At 45.2% G+C, this 25,162-nt stretch overlaps 1 protein-coding gene and 1 long non-coding RNA gene across 6 annotated transcripts; one reads left to right on the top strand and one right to left on the bottom strand.

Moving 5' to 3' along the window:
• Nucleotides 1–41: 41 nt before the first annotated feature.
• Nucleotides 42–837, top strand: LOC142884619 (uncharacterized). The gene is made up of 2 exons (XR_012926186.1): nt 42–341; nt 501–837. It is a non-coding gene; the product is annotated as an uncharacterized LOC142884619 (long non-coding RNA).
• Nucleotides 838–8,798: 7,961 nt separating this feature from the next.
• On the bottom strand, nt 8,799–24,919 carry LOC142884616 (gap junction delta-2 protein-like). 5 transcript variants are annotated; one of them, XM_076020388.1, is made up of 5 exons: nt 24,515–24,597; nt 24,051–24,169; nt 22,814–22,870; nt 10,437–11,287; nt 8,799–9,610 (listed from the first exon to the last, which is right to left on the bottom strand). In XM_076020388.1, exons 4-5 carry the CDS (start codon nt 11,203–11,205, stop codon nt 9,531–9,533), a joined length of 849 nt encoding a protein of 282 aa, XP_075876503.1. In that variant the 5' UTR covers nt 11,206–11,287; nt 22,814–22,870; nt 24,051–24,169; nt 24,515–24,597; the 3' UTR covers nt 8,799–9,530. The 5 variants fall into 5 exon arrangements, with proteins under 5 accessions (XP_075876503.1, XP_075876498.1, XP_075876499.1 ...); XM_076020383.1 differs by lacking the exon at nt 24,051–24,169 and having other exon boundaries at nt 24,515–24,919; XM_076020384.1 differs by lacking the exons at nt 22,814–22,870; nt 24,051–24,169 and having other exon boundaries at nt 24,515–24,918.
• Between the last annotated feature and the right edge of the window lie 243 nt (nt 24,920–25,162).

Raw genomic sequence — 25,162 nt, 5'->3', positions numbered from 1 at the left:
CAAGTCAAGAAATTCCACATGTGGCCGTACGCTGCAACACATTTTCCTCATCAAACTGTGTTTTTATTACACAGAGAAACAGTTTATACGCTCTGCCTGCCGTTTTTCACCCCACAGCCAGATGCCTTGTCAAACTTGATGCATTTAAAGTCAGGGTCTGGGGTGGTGGTGGTGGTGAGTGGGCGGGAGGGTATGGATGGGATTATGCTACGTTTGCAGGAAGTAGACGCGGCGTGACCAGGCAGCCTTTGATTCCAGATGCCCGTCAGTCATCCCGTGAGTCCCTGTAGCCTGACCCGGCACTGCAGCAGCATCTGGTGGCTCACGGGGGCGAGTAGCAGGTGACATTCACTCGTCCCCTCTGTAGGTTTAACAGCTAAAATCAGCACATTGTAAGACGCCATTGCCACTCCACGGGGAGGGCGAGCTGACCTTCGACACACCGTCTCGCCTCCACCTCCTCCTAACAACAGATATCACAGGCTTAATTATGTTTTCAGGTGGACGCCGCTGGGTGTTGGTGAGCGTGCTGAGGGCCGTTAATTGAAAAAGTGCTGCCGGCTGGACAAAAAACGTGGCAGTCCAAGGGTGTAAAGTCTGATGCTGTTACACAAAGAGCAAACTCGACAGGAAGAGGAGAAAGTGAGCACTAAGGAGGACATCAGGGGGAAGCGCTGCAGGTTTTTGTTGTTTTCCGCCGCTGGATGATGTACAAAACTGAATAATTTAGGCGTTTTCAGGCCTATTTTGGGTCTAAAACAATATTGAATGCTACGTAAAATCTCTCACTGCAGTTTTATGCGCTTTCGGATTGTAAATAAATAAATACAAAAACAAGATTTTATTTGGGAATCTTTTAGTGCATCACAGCCCATTTATAGACTGGGCACTTTCTGTGGCCATAAGTCTAATACTAAAGTTCTGTTTGTTCTATCACGTGGTTGGAACACAAGTTTGCCAAGTTCCATATTGTATCTGTTGGCTTCACTTTCTCTCTAAATTCCAATGGATGTTGCCATGTCCTATTTGAGCTTAGTTTCTTCCCCTGGATGTGTTCCTCCTCCAAGCGCTTTTTCTGTTGGCGCCAATTTCATGTTAAAGTATTGCCAATTTATCTACAATCTAAGAGATTAAAATGTGCCTTTTCTAAAAGTACAACAACCCCTTTTTTTTTAAAAAAAAAAAAAAAAAAAAAAAGGACCCTCATGTATTGCTAATAACCCCCATTTCCATCATTTTCTTTCCATGTTACTCAAATATGTATTTTGATGTTATTGCTGATTGTTGGTGAGAATCAACCCCGTGTGTTTAAAAGCACTGCAGTACATGCTGTTGCCATTCCTGCTTTAAGAACATAAACTAATGAAAAGCATATGAATAAGAATGCACATGAACTCACTGCAGAGACTCAGGCATCAGTAAATAAACATGATACATTAATATTCTAATATATTAATTGATAAAAAAAAAAAAGATCAAACAAACATTGTTTCAAAACCTAGCTAGACAGATGGTTTAGAGCGGTTGGACAGGCCCACCAAATCATTTGTGTCTCCTCACACTGTGACTGCTGTCTGCAACTGATGTGAGCCTCTAATAAACTGTCATCTTTAATGCATTGCTTTAAAAATGAAAGAAGGTGGAAGGAATGACTGGTCATATTCAATATATAGAAGGACTGGTATATTTAGAAGGACTGGTAATATGCAAAAAGTAGCACACAAACACATCTGATATGTGAAGAAAATGTGCAATGTCCTCCAGGCTGAAGCACCTTGTAATTAACAGAAAAACATGCACATATTTCACTTTTACTCAATGTCCACCACTTGACGTTAAAGGAGTAAAATCCTAATATCTTAACTTCTGGAAGCAGGCCAGACCAAGAGTGCTGGCTCTCCTTTTAACCTTTATTAATGTGTTGCCATCAGTCATTGTATTAGGCATTTGACTGAAGTCCTGATTCTGTTTGCATATTTCTGTAATGGCTCCCATGGCCAAATGCCAGCTTGAAACGAAAATGCAAAGCCTGACCGACGGCCTGTGCGGTGCTGGTCCTTGAGAGTGGGCCTTCACGTGCACCTTGTGCCTGCCAGCTGGAAGTGTGTCTTATTTCAGTTTCCTATAACCTCATTCAAAAACTCCTCCACTACGCTTCATCCTGCTGTGGAAAGGCAGCCGACAGGACAAATAATGGGGAGAGGACCTGTCACCCCGGCTGATTATCGCACATGTCTCACAATGTGAAAAACGGTGCACGGGTAATGTTTTGAACCGATGTGTGGGATCCTCTTTTCATCTCGACGTCACACGTGCACGGCCACATGGCAACTGCAGCGAGCGGTGTGCTGATGAGGTGTGCACGGATGAATAAAAACATCCAGATTAAAACCTCAGGCGGTCCAGCCGCGCCTGATCCCTTTAGACAAAGTGCCGGTTAGACACAGTAGGCAACATCTGTCTAAATCCCTCATTTATTCATCACCACTTTTGCACTATCCGTCCACATGTCCTCTGATGGGAAGAACTGCCCTGTTCCATGAAGCTCTCACTTTTACACAAGCATGCAACTCTACAACTCCTGACAATGGATGGAATTTGATGGGAAAAAATAGAGATGTAATTGTGCTGCCACTTTCATGTCTTAAAAAAACCCCACAACATCCCAACTATTGAAAATCAAAAGCCAGACCTGCTATTCTTTGTGCTGCACTCACATTTTTAAGGTTTAGTAGTCGAGTGAAGTGGCAGGAACCGAAAGTGGCGAGGCAGAACTGTGCCAGAGAGCCTGTGAAACTGCAAGTGCTCCCGCAATTTCTAAAAGTGGTGTGTGAAAGTATTTCAGTTTACCCAGATGAGACACTTGATGACTGCACAGGTCTTAATTTGCATTTTTGCTATCATCAATATCAATAAATGCTACTCTGTTGATTTGATATCATGTCATCCCTGGAAGAAAACGAGCGTGATTACCCGCCAGGCTGTGGTAGTGTGCAGCTTGGCCCTGATGGAGACGCTGTGCAGCAGTCTGCAGCAGTCAGCTCACTCGGCTGACCCCGAGCCTGTTAACTGTGACCCTTAAACGTCTATATAAATCTCCCGCTTTCCGCCGTGCCCCATCTAATAATGCTGTGGGACTGGGACCAGCTGTGTGGGAGAAAAAAAAAAAAGGGATGGCTCTGCCCCGCAATGGACATGGTCAAGGTGGAGACGCTGGCAAACAACATTGTCTCTATTGATTGTGTTGTCAACCAAATCACGTGAACGCCCCCTGCTGAAAGAGAAGCCACGCCTTCATCCTCAAACTGTGCATCAACGCCATTACAAAACAAGAGCAGACCTCCGCCTCTGTTATGTGACCCGGGCGCGCTGATTTATCGAGGCGCACGTGGCGGGTGTTGACGTTGAGAGATTGGTTGTAAGCTTAAGGTACACCAGTAATAATGTGTACGCCGAGGTACATACATAATGTGTACTCCGAGGTACATACAGGCAGATCATGCAACACACACATCAGAGGTTCGTTTTTACTCACTGTGTGTGACCTGACACGTCGAATGGGATGTTTTCTCTATTTATGTGCATGTGTTTCTGCGTATATAGTGCTGGAGGAAGGTTTTTGGACATCTCATGCATTGGTGATGTACTGTACTGAGTACTGAAGTTTTTTTTATATATGAACATATAGTCATACTTTGTTAGACACAGTGGCAAGCTCTGGTAAAATTAGTCGGATGAATTCACACAATGCGAGCAGATTGGAAATATTCAAGCTGCTGGTTCAAGTAACGAGGTTCATTTTTGCCGTGAACTCTGACCGATGCTTCCTCGATGGGTCGACTGCTGGCTGAGAACGCCTGTTTTTGTCTGCTGGAATTGCTTGAGAGATCTGTTTAAATGTCACACATTAGGCCTCTAGTGCACACGATGATAAAACCCAGTGAAAGACGAACCATCATCGAAGGAGTATATTTGCAGATTAGTCATCTTCCCCCCAATCTGGAACCACTTGAAAAACAGAAACCATAAAGATGGATAGGATAGAATAGAGGAACTTTCCTATAACGATAAATAGGTTTCCTGATTGATTGGCATTGGCTATCTATTTAAGGCGTTCACCCTTAGCACCTCATCAAATTTTCATCTGCTCTGTGACCTACTCTCCACAGCTGATTCATTACTACTGCTGTAATAAGACAGCACTGTGGGGGGAAGAATCGTTTCATTATTCCTCCCCGGTGTTCCTCTGGGTTTCCCTCCCCCGTGCCTTTTCACTCATTCATAAAGATGAAATTGGAGTTGGCCTATTCCTCTCTGGAGTGGTCCCCACTTGGAGCCTCTCGACGCTTTGGCCCATCAATCCCTGTCAGGCTGCGTTCTGCAGGTGAACTGCTTCTCTCCGTATAGAGACTCCAGCCTGGCACAGACTGTCCTCCACCTCTCGCCCTGCCTCCATCTGGTGCTCCTCTCCTCCACCACCTGACTTGCCCCCTTCCCTCTTCGTAATTGCCCCCCCCGCGCTCAACATTTCTTTCGAGCCCACCGCCTCCCTCTGAACTCTTCTGTTCTCGTTCTCGTCTGCTCTCCCACCTGGAACAGCGGCGCTTATACATTTATTCCATTTCTCTGTGTCTCTCTGCTGAACTGTCAAATCTCTTTCCCACACATGCACACACACACACACACACACACACACACACACACACTCACACACACACACACACACACACACACACACACACACACATGCACATACACACATACACATACACACACACACACACACTCGCTTTGACCCCTATTTTTCTCCCTTTTATCCCACCACAAAGGGGTTCAGATGCAATTCCAGCTCACAAACACAAAAGGCCTTCTTCACCGATAGTCGACCCATTGGGGCAGCATTGGTCAGGGTTCACAGCAAATATGAACCTTGTTATTTGAACCAGCAGCTTGAATATTGTTGATCTGCTCTCATCGTGTGAATTCATCCGACTAATTGTACCTGAGCTTGCTACTGTTAGTATGTATATGTATATACATATATATATATATATAAATATATATATATATGTATACATATACATATATGAACCTTGTTATTTGAACTTGAAAATGTTCAATCTGCCTGCATTGTGTGAGTTCATCCAACTAATTGTACCTGAGCTTGCCACTGTGTCTAACTAAGTATGTGTGCATATATATATATATATATATATATATGTACACACACACACACACACACACACACACACATATACTGTATATATATTCCTCAATTTGTAAGACATGTGTCCCACAAAAACGCAACACATAACAACACATATTGAAAAACCTGCGCGCTCTTGCAGCAGAAAACATGCTGAAAAACAAGAACATAACTTCTGGTGGTTCTTGTTCTCCTACACTGGGGATGTCATCTTACTGAAACATCCAGTTGAATGGGATGAAGACTGACCCTTAGCACCTTAGTACAGTACATCACAAATGCATGAGATGTCCAAAAACACTCTCAGCACTATATACGCATAAACACAGACACGTGCACATAAATAGGTAAAACATCCCATTCAATGTGTCAGGTAACACGCAGTGAGTAGAAAGGAACCTCGGACGTGTGTGTTGCATGATCTGCCTGTATGTACCTCGGCATACACATTATTGCTGGTGTACCTTAAGCTTACAACCAATCTCTCAACGTCAACACCCAAGACGTGCGCCTCAATACATCAAACAAGAAAACATGTTTAGTTGAATGAAATCAATGCAAATAGTTGCGATTAGGATTCGTTAATTTTACGTGTTCATATCCATCAAATGAGAAAGTTGCTGGCAAGGAGGCTGCAATATCCTCTACGCGACATCTTTATGGATTTTAAGCTTGTGTAAGGCTGATGTGAGTTTTTGCGGTTCATCAGAAAACAAGGATCAACACTGACACTTTTTGCCATGTTTTTCCTTCCATTGGAGACCAAACATGATCGAAATGTCAATTATTACACGAGAACCTCTGCGACATCCACTAATCTTACTTCATTAAAAGAAACAAAATTGTGCACGCGGCACAAATCTGATGTGATTTCTTTTACATGCAGGCGTCTGAGCGAGTGCGCCAGCGCTGGTGTCTGGCTCAGTGACAAGAAACTGACACTCCAGTCTCATCTGGTTGCTGAGAATGACAAAAACAAGGCCCCCAAAATAGACTGTGGCGGAAGAAGGGAACGATGGTGCAGATACTACGTCCGCTAAAAAGGGCGGAGGAGAGGAGGGAGCATAATAGAGTAATGTCAGGAGGTCTTGCATCAAGCAGCTCTATTGATAATGAATTTCAGACGCACGTCACGCAAATTGAATTTGACGTAGCGAGCGGGCGGCGGTGGCAGACGTCTAAATGATGCAGATGGTTGATGCGCACGGCTCAACCTAGCAGAGGTTTTGTGGCACCGTGTGCCAAAACGAAGTGGAAAACTGCAGGGACAATGTTGTGTCGATGTAACGAGTGTTTGCAGTGCTTGTTGCGCTTGTGATGTGGAGTCGTCTCGACTGGGCGAGAGGAAGAGCTTGAGGTGCTAGCATTCACATACACATTTCATGAAGCTGTCAGCTGTCATCTTTTTTGACTGAAGTCAGCTGAAATTAGCGGCATGTACTGGCAAAGACACAACGTATAAATTTAAGCATTGAAGTTTCACATGAAATATCCAGTTTTTAACGTAGGATTTTACTTATTTGATCATCCAACGGCATCGTTAGATGGCGAACCAATGGTTAGCTTGATACTATAAAAACGTCACTTCCGGGGTTGGCCAGCAGGAGGGAACGGCGGTGACGCAACGAGGAAATACGTCGAAGGCTAGACCATCCTGTGTGGGTACCGGGGAGGCGGGTTTGGGTTCGTCCTTCTCGGCCGGGTCCTCGGAGAACGCTTCCTTCGGACGGAGGACGCTCGTTTCGAAGGGTGCAGACCCTGAATTGAGACACAGCTCATGTCTGATTCCTTCATTTCAAACAGAAACCATCACTCCTGGCCACTTCTTAATTTTTTTTTAAATTGATTCCTTCTTTACATTAAGGTAATATTACGTAAGAATATGTCAACCCACAGATTTCGCTCTTGTAGATCCCTCGACTTTTAATGCAAAGGAGACAAGAGAGGATCAACAGTAGCTGAAAGTCCTCCCACATGACTTTGTTCAAAATTCTTTGTCATTAAACAGCATTGTGAGCCGCAGTGGCCGTACCTGACGTATATCTGCCGTATACCTGCCCTTCAACATCCTCGTCGTCGCCGACCACTCGTCACCACGGCAACCAGCCTGCGGTCCCCGGAGAGGCTTTTGTTTGGGCCTTTATTGACTCCCGGTGCGCGTGTGCGTCAGCGCTTCCGTGTGCGCTTCACGTGCATTCATGTGAGTATATACATCACACAATATGGCAGCAAGTCAATCATGGCTGCCCACATGTCAATAGGAACACGGCGTGGCCTTTAAGTGAATGAATAACCACAACATTCATTACCCGGCGTCCTATCAGACAATCTACTTTATTAACGCAGCGACATCGTCCGCGCTGCTCCTCTTCTCGTGCCTGCTTCGCTTCCATCACTACCCGGGATGCGGTCACATGACTTGTGTGGCCTCTAAAGATTTAATAACGCTGAAAGGTCTCTCAACCCCACCACTACCACCATGCACGCACACACACACACACACACACACACACACACACACTCGTCTCCCTCGGTAACCCCGCTCGTTACCGGAATGATCAGGTCTGCTCCAGTAACTTTCCTGACACTGAGTCACGTTGAACAGCAGCGTGGGGGATATTGCACCAGGAAGAACTCGACAAAAACAAAACAGCGTCCTGTGCAAGCGAGGAAAAGTTCTGAGTCGTACTCCTGATCGATGTGCCGGAGTCAGCAGTTTAGTTGACATGCCAGCAAACAGGTTGAATATCTATAATTCATCAACAGAGCGTCGGGGCGTCCTAATGTATCTCTCCGAGATGTATCATTTCTCCACGCTGAATAATAAATATCCAAGCCAGCTTTGAATCGGTGGAGCTGAAAGCACTGCGATGCACTTTGATGTTTGTCTTGTATATACAGCATATGGTCGGCTCAACACCATGTTTTTTTATGCAGCGGAAAGGCTTCTTTCACATTTTAGTTGTTCAGCTGCAGTGATAGTGGAACTTGACTGTCAGTCTGCAACTTCAGACCGCACATTGTTCCAGTTTGGACGAAATTTAATTCACTACATAATTACGAGTTCATAATTGTGGAGATACAATTATTTTTGGATATTTCAAAGTTGTTGTTTTGTTTTTTTTTACTTTTGGCCATTTAGACAAACCTTACCAGTTGCTGTGCTGAGAATCAGAATGCTGACTTACTGCATGTGAATTTCTGAATAAGATGTGATGTATTTCATTCATTCACTAAATTCCCAGAACTGAAAAAACAGACATAACTTGCTTCTTTCGCTTTTTCCCCTTTCCAGACAGTATGTTTGAAAACATGCTACTCAGAAAAATGGCTTTTTGTGATGGCACAAAGGGCTCTGCTAGCCCTCCCAGGTCATGTGACATCACCCCTCGTCAGTTTCATTCTAGTTCATTCTCCTCAGCTTCACTGTTTTCATCCTCTTCGAAATATTCGGAAGGTAGGGCAAGACATCAGTTTTAGACAGAGGCTGTAAACACAGTGCTAAATGAACAGTTTTCCGTTGATCTGTCTGAGGCTGCTGGTATAAAACATGAGGATCGGAAGATGCAAAAATGACTGATGGAGAAATGTCACTTGTTTGCATAATAATAATTTATTCACATATTTTCTATTACATACTATATATTATATTATATTATTATTATTGCTGCAGTTCTGGAGCATTTCAGGTATTCACTTCCAACCTTCCCCGCATTGGGATTCTATATCTCTTAATAATTGTTCATCTTCATGCATGCTAAGTAGAACATTTAACAGGAGCAGGATGCAAATAAATAAAAGCCTCTTTTTCATTTTACATGTTATACTCTATCCATTCTATTAATGCATCAGTAACATGCCTTTTTCAAAGTCCATGAGGGGGGGAAACATTTTTTCTGAACATATAATCTCCATTACAGAGTAAACAAAGAGCACATGGATAATACATATCATTAAAGCTGGCAATCTATGATCGTTATCACCCAAACCCATGGCCTCCCCCCCGCATCCCCCATTCTGTGAAGCCCGTCTTAAGTGTTAATATTACGTCCCGTCTATGTACAGTAACTTTTATATGGCACCAAATGTGTTGTGGAAAAAAGCTTTGAGGTTACACATGTTAAAATATATATGACTACACTGCTTTTTCTGCTCGATTTGAGAAGGAATCTGTATATAACTGCATTCAGCCTCTTCGACAGTGATCGCACTCTGTGTGGTGGAAACACTAGCACTCCTTGTTGTTGTTGTTCTGAGAGTAAACAGGATGCCTCACAGGCATGAGGAGCTTTGTGGTGTGTTAACACAGTGTGGAAAGTAAATCTTAACTCATCTTGGATGTGCAGCATGTCTTCCTTTGAACAAAAGCTTCCGAGCAGCGGCAGTCCTCCCTTTGATTGGTACCTATATCGCAACAGACTGAACGATATGTAGTAGCAAGTTCCAAGAAAAATAACACCCCCCCCAAAAAAAAGCCGGTACACTGCCAACAAGTCCTGTGCTCCAGTTTATGCTGATAGTTTTAGTGCCGTCTGTCTTTGTGTACCTAAGAATCTTTGTATCTTGTTTTAAAAAGGTGCTTATTTGTCCACAGAGATTGTGGACGGCGCGAAATAAAGGTTGTCTTTTTTTCCTCTGTAGCTCAGATTTACTTGGCATTCAATGTTCTGACACGAGTCAGAGATTGGCTTTTTTCCCTCACACATGCTTATGCATGCACGCGCTTCACCTCTTGCATATGCACACGTAATTGGAAAATAAGGGGATTTTTTTTTTACCTACAGTAAAGTTAAAATTAACAAAGAACTTTATGCGATTCAACCTCCGACGATCTTTACAGTCTTTTAGTAATTGCTCAGTTTTATCTGTTCATGTGTTGTTTTTTTTTTTTTTTTTGAAAGGCACCTAGTGTCACCTAGGCAAAGCAGAACTCTTTAGATCAGCTCAGCTTTTTAGGTGTGAGCTTTTGTGACAGCAACACAGTTGCTTTTCAATCAAAGTGTTTCTCTTCTGTTCAAGTACGAGAGACTTGACGCTTCATCTTGACTTCATAGAGTCTGTCTGTGCTCCTGAATAATAATGCAGTGGTGAGTTTTTGTCTTGTTTTGTATTTTGTTTTGTAATCCCTAATGATTGAGGGTCCTGAGCCGGGGAGAAGCTCTTGTCCACATCCTAACAGGTCCTCGAGCCCCCAGGCGGAGAAGCCTCTGTCAGACGTAGGCTGACTCACTGGACTGGGTCCTGCCCAGGTTCGGGGCTTGGGACAGATGTGAAACGTCCTTCTTGCGAACTTCGCAGATGGACTTCCTGCGGGCCTGCACTCCTCGGATGGCCGTCTTTATCTTCCTCCAGCCCAGGTGGTTGAGCTCGGCCAGGTTGAGCAGCACGCATATGCCGCTCACGGCAAACATGAAGACCAGGAACACGGTCTTTTCCGTGGGCCTCGACACGTAGCACTCCACCTCCTTCACGCACGGGTAGCGGTCGCACTCGAACATCCCCGGCACGTTGAAGCCGTACAGGAAGTACTGGCCGGCTAAGAAGCCGATCTCCAGGGCGTTGCGGAAGACCACCTGGATGACGTAGAAGCGGGAGATGCCCTCCTGCCGCCGCACCTTGGCGCTCTTGTGAGTGGGTGGGAGCCCCCGCGGCCCGTTGGGGATCTCCTTCACCTCCAGGCAGTCATGGTCCTCCTTGCTGCTGTCGGGGTGCACCAGGATGCCGTTGATGTTGCGCGAGTGCAGCTTGCGCGCGTGGTGGTCGTGGTGGCGGCCGTGGTGGCCGTGGCTGTGGTGGTCCATGTACGCCGGGTGATGCAGGAGGGAGTAGCTGCGGTCGCGCGCCTTGGCCGACTGGTGGACGGAGTAGGTGATGAAGCACAGGCTCGGCGTGCACACCAGGATGATCTGAAAGACCCAGTAGCGGATGTGCGAGATGGGGAAGGCCTTGTCGTAGCAGGCCTGGTTGCAGCCGGGCTGCATGGTGTTGCAGATGAACATGATCTGCTCGTCCTCATACACCTTTTCACCCACGATGCCCACAATCAGGATGCGGAAGATCACCACTACGGTCAGGAGGATCCTGCAGGGAGACGGGTCGGGGGAGAGAAAAAGGCAGGAACATCAGGGGCAGTCTTTGTTAATGTACCAAAACACTGCATGCGGCTGCATGTTAATAGAACTGTTTTGAAAAATAATAATCTGACATAACCCACAGTAGCTATAGTAACAATGGTTATGAGCACTGGAATAAAATCCCTTCTAATCCCCTTACCTTTTATGAGCCTGTATGTGCGTTTGTGAGAGTGCAATCATTTGAGACGGACATGGGCGACAGCCGCAATGGTGTCGCCATTAAATCAGAAATGAGCGCACCTTGGAACGATTAACGACGGATTAGCAACGGTCCAGTGTGAAAATATCTTAGGAAGCTCGGTATTCAAGGAAGTCTGTCTGACTCCGAGTTTCGTATTTCCTTAAAAAATGGCGGTGCAAGATGGCAGCTGGAGAAGCGAGACCCTTGCTGTATGTCTCTCTCTATATTTATATACCAATAAAAAAAAATCAGACCTTTAAGGAACCCCCTTTTACATTTTTTCCCACCTCAATCTGGTCTCACCGCCATGTTTGACTCGCAAGACATTGAGCAATCGTCGCCGCTGAGTGAGTGGGCCTCAAAATGAAGAGCTGATTAGAAGTTAGTGGGCTGCACAGGTGCCGTCGACTAAAAGCTGTTGGGGCCTCCCAGCGAGCATTATTAGCGCATTTTTCAAAGACGACGAAGCTCGTGAGAGAGTCGGCACAGCAGCTTTTCGGAGAGGCCTCGGAGACTTCGGCGTGCAGCGGCGTCATCTTTTGGTGTCGATCTAGTGCAGAGGAGGAGGAGGACTGGGTGGGGTGCGGGGATAGAGGGGGTTTAGTGCTGCACAGTCAGCTCTTTCTAATGAGCAAAGAAAGCCTCCGCATCGCGGGGCCTCCTAGATATTTCTGCCCCAGCACGGCCGATGTTGCACGCTCCCCGGCCGCGTGAAGGAGCCAATTACTTAAAAAGCACTTGATTTGAGGCGCAGGAGGAGGCGCTCAAGGCCACGCGAGGGACAGCGATAGATGGAGGCTGTCACCGGGCGGAAATGAACAATAGCTAAGTGGCGGCGCGACAATACGTTTTAGCCCCAGCCGCGTGAGGTTGCGTGACTCTTTGTTAACGTTGCATTCAGACACGTTATGATGGCGTTAGCTCATTCTTTTTGAACTTAAAAGTCCAAAACCACATAATGTCTTTCGGTGGGTCGAGTGAGAGAGTGAGACAGGTGGCGGTACATGTGCTGGCGTGAGGCCGACCTAAAATGGAGCAGTGCGCCGCTGCAGGACTTTTTTCCTGCTCCACCTGCGAGTCATTTTGCGCGAGTGCGACACACATACACACACACACACAACACGGGGACACAGAAACAAAGAGTCAGTCATGTGTACAGCTCGTGCAAAATGGCAAACATGTCCGGTCGTCAGCGCTCGGAGCAGCTGCGAGCTCATATGCTACACTGACTTCCAGCACTCCCGCAAAAAACAAATCAAAACAAAAAAAAGGAAAATCAAAAAGCTTATTTTTCTGCTTTTCTGCACCTTTTGTCCTCTGGAAGTTAGACACTGGCCGCGCTCAGAATTTGGGCAGAATGTGAGATTATCCATTGTTGTTTTTTGGATGCATCACATTCAGTATTTTAGCGTTCTCAAAGAAATCACAGCTCAACCAACCGCAAACATTTTATCATCTGAATAATAAAAAAAAAAGAGTGACAACATGCTGCTTTGGATGCTTTCAAATGGAGCTGCCATTTTGCTGCTATTCAATGCCTGCTTCCTCTCAGGCCACTGATCATTTCCGCACCATAATGGCATAAAGTAAATGTCACCAAGCCTACTTGGTAAATCACTCTGTAGTGACAAAAGCTCATTGAATGGAAATGTTTTTTTTCATGGAAATTGTTATCCACATGAAAATTTTGACTTTTTTGTCTAATATAGCCCCAAAAAATTATAATTTCGCTAAAAATAAAATGTAATGCAAACATGAGACAAAGATGGGATCAGTAAAATGAAGAGATATAATCTGTATAAATCTGTGCATCGTAGCGACTTAATTTCAAGTTTTCGGAAAGTGATACAAAATATTATTGAATTATTCAAAGCAATCATTCAAATCATCCTCATGAATCAAGCAATAATATACTGTAGCACTTTGTTTTTCTGTGTGGGGAAATACACTTTGAACATGAAATGTCTAGTCAGTCATGAATAAATGTTACAGCATCTGCACTTTGAACTGTTTTCCCCCCTTTGTTCCACATGAAACATTAAATAATGCAGCGTTACATAAATAAAGCAGCAATTGCTAAACCTCAGGAGCCTGTGACAACTGCTGTACACTGCAAAGGCGGTAGTACAGTACAATATAAAAAATAGATTTAAAAAAAAATAAATTTGGCTGCTCTTTCCCAATATTGTTTTGTTTACAGCCATTTCAAATATCAAATTAACACCTTGGAAATGCATGTTGTTGTTGTTTTAAACAAACAAAACTGAATCAAAATACATAATGTAAGTAATATCTCTAAACGATTGCTGCTCTGCTGCAGCAAAATAACATTAGCCTCAACGTCGCAGCAAAAAGTATGACCTTGACCACCATGAACTGGATTTGTAATGGCAGGTAGAGATTCTCAGAAAACCCTGTCTGAGGACAAGTGGCACTGGAAAAAAACATGCCCAGAGACAAAACAGAGTTTGTTAAAAATAATGATAATAATAATAATAATAATAATAATAATAATAATAATAATAATAATAATAATGCCTTTCACACGATTTTACATACAAATCACTGAAATTCTGTGTAATAAAAAAAACTCAGATATGATGTCACTAACCCTAGAGAAGCAGCAGTGCCCTTTGTGACATCACATAGGGATGATTTATGGAGTTGTGTTATTCATTTATTTTTGAAATCCCCACTCCCTTAATTGTATTTACACATAGGTACTTTGCACAGCGTGTGATTTTAAACGGAGCAACATGCACAATTTCACTGCAGCAGTCTTTCACTGTATGTTGCGGCAGCGCTGAACCACCACTGAGCACACAAGGTTACATCAGGACCTTCACCATGAAGTGGTCAATGCCAAGTGAAGAAGAAGAAGACGTCCCTCTTGGAATATCTGCTGTATTGGTTTGCCCTGCTTTTCTAGGCTACCAGTTTAACAGGCTGCGTTAGCATTGAGCGGCGGTCGTTCTCCGCCGTCCGCTGTTTATTGACACAGTTGGCGGTGGGGGAGGGGCTCGACGGTTTCAAAGGAAAGGAGGAAGAGGAGGAAGAGGAGAATTTCATGCACCAACATGGATGCACAGTCTGGAGAACGTATGGCTGGCTTTGAGTCTTTGAGTGACATCACTTCCTGTGCCAGGTCATCTGGACTAATTTTGGACATGTTTTTTCTGAATGAGCTGAACTCAAAGATTTACGGCGACTGAAAATGAATGCTCCTCAATCAATGTGCCATTAAAAAAAAATGCAACAATACTCTTAAATGTTACAGCAGCAAACAAGACAAGCAGCCATCAGGAAAAGCCTCAAAATGACTGCAACGACGTGGTCGGTCGGGGAAAGTAGCGCTCACTCTCTCCCGGAGTGAGTGGTTCACTCTTGTTTCTGCATCCTTGCTTGCTTGCACGTTGAGACTGCACGGTACCGCAGCTGCTCACTCGTTCAGCGTAATGGTCGCTGGCCAGATTTATACACACCTTCAAAATATTGAGTGTTGTGCTGTGCGTTTGCAGGCTTTGTGAGTGTGCTTCTGTGTGTGTGTGTGCGCGCGTGTGTGTGTGTGTGCGTGCGTATGTGTGTGCGTGTGTGTGTGTGTGTGTGTGTGTGCGTGCGTGTGTGTGCGTGCGTGCACGTGTGTGTGTGTGCGTGCATGTGTGTGTGCATGCGTATGTGTGTGCGTGTGCGTGTGTGTGTGTGTGTGTGTGTGTGTGTGTGTACTCTGCTGGATAACAGGATAATCAGCATGGGGCAGATTGCTGCATTAGCAGAAAGCAGTGGACTCAGGTTATCTGCAAACTCCAGTGTTTTAGGCCCTGCAGAGTAGCGAGCTGGTCCTGGACAGCAGAGCCCACTTTAGCAGGACAGCCCCTGGCACAGTCAAATTATGTGGACTACCACCGTAAAATATGAGAAATCTTGTTAGAGGAGGGGGAGGACAGATTTTTTTTCAACTGCAATTGTATCACAGTGTTTTAAGATCAGGCCCCAAGAAAGTCCAGTGGTCCTGGATTTGATCACTGAGAATTATTTCTTTTTCACTTGGAAAAATGTTTTCTGTGTCTTTCACAGTTCTCCTTGTGAGTTCTTCTTCCGCCTCCTTTACATAAAAGGCCTTTCTTCATCTAAAACAAATTATTTTTAGAGATTTGCTTAATCCGACGAGCCGCGCCAGAGTTTTCAAACACATCTCAAATGGTAATTCGGCAGCCGAGGATCAGAAGGTGGAAGCTGCTCCTGGAGTCAGACTTGACCTGCGCTCCGTCCCTGACAGGTGGATTTGTCAGAGCCCGCTGCTTCTCTCAAACTACAGCATCTGCAGGCAGGAGGCAGATGACTACCTGGCCCTCCTCTTCTTCCCCCTCCTCATCCTCCACTGCCATGAAAGCGACACTAACTGATCTACAGTCGGCCGATTGACCTGTAAGACTGTGTGGGTAGTCGGCGTATGACATCCACAGCTGGTGTGTTGGCTGGACGCTCAGGCTCCGTCTTTCCCAGAGGCATTCAAACTCTCTCGCACAAAGACACACACACGCGCAGACGCACGTGCGCGCGCACACACGCATGCATACGTTTGTTCATTCACAGAGCAGCTGCTGTCGCCATCCTCTCGGGACAACCATTGCCTGGAGCACAATAGCAGATGGATTGATAAATACACACACACACACACACACACACACACACACACACACACACACATTGAATATAAATGACCCTCAACTTTATATGAGTTCGGACATACATCTGTGTGGACAGGGCGACCTCAGAGAGTCGTGTCCGAGAAAACCTTCGCCATAAACTAACTTCCAACTTCACTCTTTGCTGTCGGCGGCACAGAGGAATGAAGATATCAGTCGGTCGAGGAGTAAGCCGCTGCATTCATCAGGGGGCAGCAGTTTCTTTGCTCCTATAGCCAATTCGCTGCTCCGTGCACAAACCTGTTTTCGCACTTGTAGTTACAGCCTGCGTTAAACGCATTGATACGACTGCAGGAACCATCGGCCGCAATGTCAGAATAATCTCAGCAACAGCGGGAAGCCGAAATGTCTTCTTGTGAAGAGTTTTGTCTTCCCCGAACGCAAGCAGCTGCTGTTATGGAACGAGAGTAGAAAAAAAGCTGATTTGGAGCAACAACTCTGCGGGCTGCTGCTTCGTTTCACCATCCAGCTGCGGAACACGCTACAGGGTCACATTTAAACAGGCCTATTGTGGCGTGAAACCAAATTAGAACAGAAGACACTAAGATGTTGTGTTCCCAGTCACTACTCAAGCATTTTTTGCTTTATAAAAGCCAGGTGTCTCTAACTAACCAAGGAACAGGCCACGTTTCTGCAGTGGAAGAAGATGGATCTGCTCAGGGTTTTATGATTTTTTGCACTGACGTCACGAATGCTGTAGGAAAGATGCACCATCAAGAAGAAGTGTCCAGTTGTGCTTTATTACCACCAGACGCTGAATAGTAACACACTGGGCCTTTAACAAGATTCACCCGATCATTGTGGAACACCCAAAATGGTTATACATTCATATAAAGTGCTCATTTTCTATAACAAGAGCATACATATAATTCTTTATTTTTTTTTAAATAGTCTTCCATAACAGGGAGGAAAACTGTTTGTCCAGTTTGTCCACAAATTAACTGCACAGCGGAACCATGCACAGTGCTGACGTAGCGCTCCTTCCTGTCTTTTCATCACTTCCAAAATTGCCCTTTCATCTAAAAAGCCATGCTTTCATCTCACCGCGGGTTAAGTGAGGCAACATTATGCAAACATGTTATGGCAGTTTAAAACACTTCAGAAAACGTACGGGCTTCTCTGTCTTTTCTCTTCTTTTTCTTTTGTTTTTTCTGTTGCTTTGCTGACTGCGTCAATACGAAGTTTCGCTTTCCAGCAGTCGGAGTGTTGGCGTGTTTAATCAATGAGTCGAAGGGTCTGCTTCAAGGGAAATAAATAAGAAAATATGCGTAGCATCTGATCAACTGCTAATCTGACTTTACAGCCAATTTCTTATTTTCCGCTGGACTTATTATTGTTGTTATTTGTTAATAGAAATAGTGTGGATGTGAGGCAATGCTGCTCCTGTAAACGCTGCAGAATTGAGACACTCAGTGTCTCAGTTTCCAAAGATTTTTTTTGTCAACATTTTCTGGATAACAGTGTGGCACATGAGGATGATTCGGCTTTGCCTCCTCAGTCATAATGGTCACTGACTCGGCTCACTAGGCATTGCCCCACTTGGGCAGCTTGAGTAGAGCAGAGTAAAAGATGGATGATTCAAGACAGTAGAGGGAAATCTGACCTGACGTGAACATGAAGTATCAGTTGTTTTATTCTGAAAGGCTGCTGCTCAATAAATCTGTTCCCTGTTTTTGAATTAAAAATCCTCCTGAGCGGATAAATAACTTCTTATTGAATTTTTATTTAGGCACCCTAATGAGCAACTCAATGAAATAATTTAAAAAAAAAAGAAAGATTTCTATCCCTTTTTCTTTTTTCCAAAATAACTGAATTTCACTTTAGATCAGGAAAAAGCAAATTCATGCAAATCTTTTCTCAAGAATTTGCCATAGCAACCAGTGTTTCACCTCTTGCTTCTTTTTCATTTCACAGCTCCTTTAAAGGTTTTCATCAAAGTCAACCCATGTTGCTGCACTTCTAAGGAGATTTTGCCTAAACACAGCACTGTTTATCTTTAAGTCAATTCATTTGTGGCCAAATTGTGTGGAAAAAAATCAGCTGTTTCTGTATTTAGGCCTCCTCCTCCTCCTCCTCCTTTGACGTTTCCTGAACTTTACTAAAAAATTAAAATTCTTGTCTTTTTCATTTGTCATTGCACTCACGTGATGGATTGAACATTTCGACAGCGTGTTGAGAAACATGCGGCGTGGCCAGTGAGGCCGGCGGGCGCACCATCGATGTGTTGCTGAAATGAATAATCGGGTGCACCGGCTGAAAGCTGAGCTCAGCTCTACTCCACCCCCGTCCCACAATTTGATCAATAGTGTTCAACGTCAGGGGAGTGCTGCGCAAATAAACTAATGACAACTTCAGATGTGCAGGAAAATGTTTTCATTTCATGGACAGTTCGGCTGGCCGCCGCGGGATGATGGATCACTAATTCCTTCAAACTCTGAAGTATTGCTTCCATTATTGCCTTTTTCTTCTTCTGTTGCAATGCAATCTTCCAACACGGCACAGAACCGATGCGGTCTGCTCATTGTTGACGACGTGTGAAATAGGAATCCTGGTTGACAGTGAGATGGGACGATGTCCTGGATTAAAGCAAAGGCTTCCTGCATGTATTTTGAGAGAAGTAGGGTGCCTTTTCTCAAAGTAGGGTACCTCCTTTTGGTGGAAATCCTGACCTCATTAGCAAAAAAAAAAAAAAAGTGCAGGGAGAGAACGAGCATCAGTGTGTGAATTCACCCTGGATGCATTTGGTTGCCACTGTTTCTCTCCCTGCAATGTGAGCAGTGCAAAGGCTAAAACTTTTTTTTGCTGTCCATTAGATTAAAGAGCTGGTCAAGTGTGCATACATTTTTAATGAACATTGGTTACGTCTTGCGAGGGCAACACAATATGAAGGCAGCTTTTATGACGTAAAAATGGAGTGATAGACGCCAAGTAAAAGCAGTTTAGCTCCCGCGGCCAACACCGACAGGACGGATGTGGCAGTTCATGGTGCAGTGCAAATAGAAACAGCTGAGCTCGTGGGAGCAGTGCAGTGCGCTCCAACAAAAACTCAGGCCTATTCAAATAGGTTTGAATTCCAGGGAGGAACTCCATGTGCAGTGTGAGCAGTGATTTTGATATTCAGCAGGCGGTACTGAGCAAGATCTATTTTATGATGATCGTGCCCCGCGTGCCGGAAACCGTCCTGTCCTAAAATATCTGATGTAACATAGCAGACATCCTACAGAAGAAGTCGAGTCCTCTGCACAGTCCCACCAGGAATCTGTACCCCTCATTTGTGGACTTTAGGTTATCCTACTGTTTAATTTAGTGAGTTGCCCCTTTTTCTCCCACTTGCTATTTATTTATGCTGATTTTTATTTGTTTTTCTTCTTTTTTATTTTGAACTTCTATTAATGTTCAATGTCTTTTATGATCAAACACAAACACAGAAGTGCGTGATTAATATTTGCCAGGGGGAATATTTGCCTGAGTAGCTTTAAAATAAATGTATTTGTTGATAAATTACACAATCTTGAGTTATGTTTCTATCTATGTTGCAGGGACTCTGAGGTCTGATGCGGAGCCCTGTAGTGTTTCCATACATCTGAAGCAAAAACACGCAATGGCTGCTTTTATAGGAGTCCTCCCCACAGAGGGCACTTGCTAACTTTGTGTGTTTCCTCAGCAGCAGGATCAGTCAGCAGCTCCAAAGGAAGGAGCCCTGACACAGATTCACTGCAGAGGCAAAACTTCCTTCCCTTCCTTCTTAATGTCTCACACCGCCACTTAACTCCCTTTGCGCCCCTCCTGTCTTGCCTTTCCAACGCACGTCCTCTCCCCCCATCCGGCAGCCTTTATTATTTTATCCTCCTCCAATCACTCCCAGCCTCCATTATCTCTGCCTCCGCGCTCTCGCTCTACTTGTCTTTGCTGCTGACCTCGCTACAGCATTGCAGTGCAGCCGAGGGAGATGCATCAACCCTCTTGTTTTTGTTTCTTGTGTTCTGTCTGCAAGGTGTTTAAGCCAAAGGGCTTTGGGGCTTTGACGATAAGAGCCATCTGAAACTCACTTTTCCTGCACGGCACATGTGCGAGTGCACCTGGTCCACCTAACATCCGAGCATCGCAGTGAGAAAGAGAAAGCCCTCTTTTGCTGCATAGTGTGAAGTGATGCGAGCCGCTATTAGATTTGAACTGCACATGAAGGTTTCACTGTGGGATTATTTGAAAGTTGCGGTCTGAAAGTTTTAAGAGGTAATTCTGTTTGAAAGGAAATAAAAGAAATCTTCCACAGTTTTGCAAAGTATTTGTTTGTCCAGTTGGATTGAAGATATTTGATTTGATTGAGTGTTTGAATGGTCAATGTGTTTAAATACCAGACGGACAGTGAACTGCTTGTAAACGGAACTGAATCAGAAGGAACATCTCTGCCCGTGAAGCAGCACTTTCATTAAAACTCTTAACTAACGCACTGACTCATTGCTGCTCTTATGAAATATGAGACGTCTTGTGCCTAAAGCCCTCCCCCCCCCGGGTCTTATGATTCTTGAATATAGAGTTAAATATGCTGATAAACCAAAGAGTACTGCAGCCTTGGCAATGATCTTTTGAACACAGTTTAATCGTGACCACAGTTGTTGGTTATTCATGCAAGCACTGCACACATCCTGGTTAGACATCGCAAAACATTTTTGGGTGAGTGAAAAGGTGCAAGCCGCCTGTGGTTAGTCAGAGGCACAAAAGCAACTCTCAATTGTCTGTCCCTTCAGTAGACCGTGCTTAAGCTAACCTATGTCACTGTAAAGATTTAGTGTCTTACAATATTTAACACCACTGTATGTGTGCATTAGGACAATAACACCAGGGCATAGGTTAGCTTAAAACCTACAATTAAGAAAGGGCTTAATTGTAGCTTGATTTGACAGTGCAGACGTCTGAAAATGCTATCCGACAGTGTCTCGTGGTGGAATGACATCCCAGCATTGCAACCGTGAAGACTGGCACTCCAACAGATGACTGACATGCAACACCGTTCCAAAGTTTTGATGCACTTTTCAACCATGGGGAGACATGACTGTTGCGATCTTTGGAACCATCATCCTTTCAATCGCAAGTGCACACATGCATACTCTCGGGTTTTATTTTATTTATTTTTTTTAAGACAAAAACACCTCTATACACATCCTAAATGTGATGGCATCTATCGTTTGCCGCATGCTCCGGCCACCGCACCATGTGGAGTCCAAGACTTGACAATGCACAACTGTGTGGCGTTAGATCACAGTTGGTTGTGTTCACAAATGCAACGGAGCACACCTGACCACACCCAACGGCGCCGTTGGGTGTGGTCAGCGGTGCGACAGACTTGAACCTTTCAACCCGTAGAGGTCAGAGCAATAATTTTGACTCCAGACATAATTTAGTGTGGAGTTGTTCATTCACATCCCAGGAGGCATCGTACGGCACGGTTCTGTGCCATACGTGAACAATTCTCCGCCTTGCCAGTACATCCAAAACCATCACTGTTTAACAGTTACCAATCGCTAATGTCCTGACCATGCAGACACATGCTTATCATTATAAATCAAGTCTTTATCTTTGGTAGTTTTTGTTCGATAGCTAACTTCTAAATATGCTGTCTATGGGCAGCGAGCCAAGATCCAAACAACAGCTAAATTATTAATGGGTGCACCCAAGCTATCTTGGTCTCAAACAAACTGCATACCAATTCTCCAAAATTGCTTCTTCTTTTTTCTTTTTTTAATATTCTGCAAACACACTCGCTAACAGAAGGCGCATTAACATTGACTTTGCAAGAGTGGAGGAAAAGTCAGGACTCTGGAAGCTTAAAAGGTCACAAAAACTGTACAAAGTGATTCCAAAGACAATATTTCTTGACTCGCATAGCAAAGACAAGCAGAGTAGGAGGAGGGGGGCTCGGGGAGGCTCATTGGAAAACAGCTAATGTTACTGCTAATGCCCTGGGGTCAACTAAAGAGCCTTGATGTACAAACACAGTCTGAGGGAAGTCAAAACACATAGTGTTCATTTACGGATCATTTTACTGTTTTCAGCACTCTGGCAGATAGCTGTGGATACATAAATGTCTTGTGGGATTTTTTTTTTTTTTTTTTTACAACTACCCTAACAACTGGGAATGAATTTTACACTTCTCTAACATTAAGATATGAATGTGGATATTTGGATCTACTAGAGAAACAAATACATGGAGTACTATGGAAAGAAATACCTATCATTCTCAAACCAGTGAAGATGATGATCAAGCTTAGACTGAGCACATCAGATGAAGCATCAGAGTGTTGATTTGGACTTTTAAGAGAGGTAGCAGACAAATTGAGAGTTGCTTCTTTGCCTCGGAGAAACAATGCATGGCTTTTTAGCAATGAATCACCCATCAGTGTATTTCATTTTCCCCATGCTTACAGGGTACTGGACTTTCAGCTGTCAGGACAGGATTGTGAAGTTGCATTAAGAAATTGTTGACCACTAGGGGGGGTAGAAAGACTCCAGCGCAATTTCACCACAGTTAGCAATTAGCTTATGAGTTTGTTATGGCTAACATGTTAGCAAACAGTTGCCTACTTACAAATCCAGGAGAAACAGAGCAACACGGACATCCCTTTCGTCTCCTTTCTCTGGCCACCTGTTGAATGTAATTCCAATATTCACCGTCGTTTAGCCCTTGTTGCGTCTTTCAGCTCATGAAAAAAATGTATCGTACGGCTCTCTAAAACTTGTACCAGCTGTCGTTTCAGCTTCTTTGCCATTTCGCGCCAGGCATTTTGCTCGGCACCACACCTGTTTTAGCAATAAGCTACCATTGCTTTGGTTTTGGTCACTTTGAAAACCAGAACAATGAGTTGGACTGAGACTACAGAGGACTGATAGAAGTATGATTGCGATTCTTAGTCATATCAGCAATCACCTGAACGCATTAGGGAGTCACATATGGTACAAACAATTGCTTAATGCACCTTTAAAATCAAGTCTCTCAGTATGTGCGGACTGGGTTTCACCCGAGGGCCAAATTGGATGATTTGCTTTTGCACTTCCAGCTGCAAGGAAAGAACTCGGTGAAATGACTCGGCGCAGTCTTTGCTTGGAAGGGGGAAAAAAAAAAATCTCCAGCGCACAAGGTTCTCGTTCCCGCATCGTCCAAAGTTTTGCAGCGTAATGCGGCTCGCATCATCTCTGTAGCATTGATGCAGTTACAGTGTTGCTGAATTTGAAGGATGAAGCCTTCTGGCTCTGTGCCCAGTGCTCAATGTAGTCAATAAAGACGCGAGCCAATTTTCACTCCTTAAGCTTACACACAGAGCAAAACACACACGTGCACGCGTGCCCGTGCATGGGCTCGCGCTCACTCAGGAGAGCCACTGGAGCGGAGAGGAGACCGGGCCGTGCCCTTGTTGCGGACTACCTGAGATTTGTGTTAATGAGCGCGGCAATGCAGCAGCAAGAATTTTTTTTTCCCTCCTCGAATCTTAAAATCCGCACACTGAGGGTCATCTGAACGAGAGGCCCAGCTCTTTGGCGGTTTGGATTGCGTGCAGCGGGCGGAAAACTCCTCCTTTTGCGTTGGGTTAATTGCACAGAGACGATGTGGGGCGCATTTTTCGCACTGATTTTACGGTCCTTCTCCGCTGCTAATCAAACTAAAAGCTCTTCCGTTAGGCCACGGAATCAGACTCTCATTGTGATGCAAATGAGCATGTGCCTGGGAGTGTCAGTGGTGTAAATGGAAAGAATGAAGGCTTTTTTCTTGGCTTTTTTTTGGCTTTCTCACAGAGTTTGGCACCGGCGCCTCCCACCGCCAATCTCACCTTCTACACCTGCTGGCTCACTCTCCTTTCATCTTCTGCACCCCTGCTCACCATCTCACTCCCACTCCCCTTCACTCCTTCTGTCCAATTGGTCTGTGGCCAGCGGCAGCAGGCGTTATCTATCAATGGCGAGCGAGGCCATTAGGTGGTATCAACGCCCGAGCCTCTCTGAATTAACCATAATGCCCAGTAAAGCCTGCTATTGATTATGTGCAATTAGTTTATCCCTTAACTAATGATGAGTGCGGCGGACACAGGGTGGGGGGAGGGCGGGGAGCAGGTGTGGGTGGGGGTGGGGGCTGCGATGACTGTAGTGGACCTGGGGAAGCGGAGGAGAGCGCCGGGACAAGCCTGAGGTTTAGGGGTTTTCACCGGGATGTTGCGGCTCAATCTGCTCGACGACGCGTAAGCCAATCCAGACCATCACAACGGCGACTTGAGGGAAGATCACATCAGTGTCTTACCTCCCGATCATGGTGGAGTGCTGCTGGACGGCCGCCTCCAGCAGCCTCTCCAGAATGGTCCATTCCCCCATGGTGACGGAGAGGTGACGACGCCGTCAGGACCGACTTCAGGCGAGGGATGTTTTTCCCCCCAAGTTGTGGACCTTCGTCCTCTTCGTCTTCTCGGGACCTTCCTGCCGTCCTGCAGGAGTCAGGCTCAAAGCCCCCCCGCCGCTCTCAGGCTCCTTTTATTCTGACCTGGGCACCTCGGACCCTGATCTCCGGCCTCCTGCCTCGTGAGTCTGGCAGAGTGACGGTCTTCTCCCGGGCCGGTCCCACTGTGTCTCCTCTCCCCCTCCTGCTTGAGGAGAGGTGCTAAACTGATTGCTTCCCCCCTCTTCCTCCTCTCCTCTCCTCTCCTCTCCCTCCCTCCCTCTTCTCTCCCTCAGCCTCTTCCCTTCTCCCTCTCCTCCCCACCACCACCTCCCACCCTCGCTGTGCGGTGATGCTTGTCCTCCCCCTGCCGCACCACTCCGTTCTGCAAACAGCATATGCTATATCTCACCACATGACAGCCATGATCTCCCTCTCCTCCCCGCTCCACTCGCCGCCCTGCTTCTCCTTGCGCCGTCCTCCTCCTACTCTTCCTCCTCCTCCTCCTCCTTGTCC

Source organism: Nelusetta ayraudi, unplaced genomic scaffold, assembly GCF_046127955.1.
Source record: "Nelusetta ayraudi isolate G7.1 ecotype Tasmania unplaced genomic scaffold, CSIRO-AGI_Nayr_v1 ptg000011l, whole genome shotgun sequence".
NCBI lineage: Eukaryota > Metazoa > Chordata > Actinopteri > Tetraodontiformes > Monacanthidae > Nelusetta > Nelusetta ayraudi.
The sequence above is the reverse complement of the archived record's forward strand: the minus strand, read 5'-3'. Positions and strand labels throughout refer to the sequence as shown.

Coding starts and splice junctions, on each gene's coding strand:
- LOC142884616 (XM_076020383.1), bottom strand. CDS start 24,585: ATGGGGGAATGGACCATTCTGGAGAGGCTGCTGGAGGCGGCCGTCCAG. Junction 22,871..24,514: donor CACTCCACCATGATCGGGAG/GTAAGACACTGA, acceptor TACATTCAACAG/GTGGCCAGAGAAAGGAGACG. Junction 11,288..22,813: donor GCTCTGTTTCTCCTGGATTT/GTAAGTAGGCAA, acceptor GTCTCCCTGCAG/GATCCTCCTGACCGTAGTGG.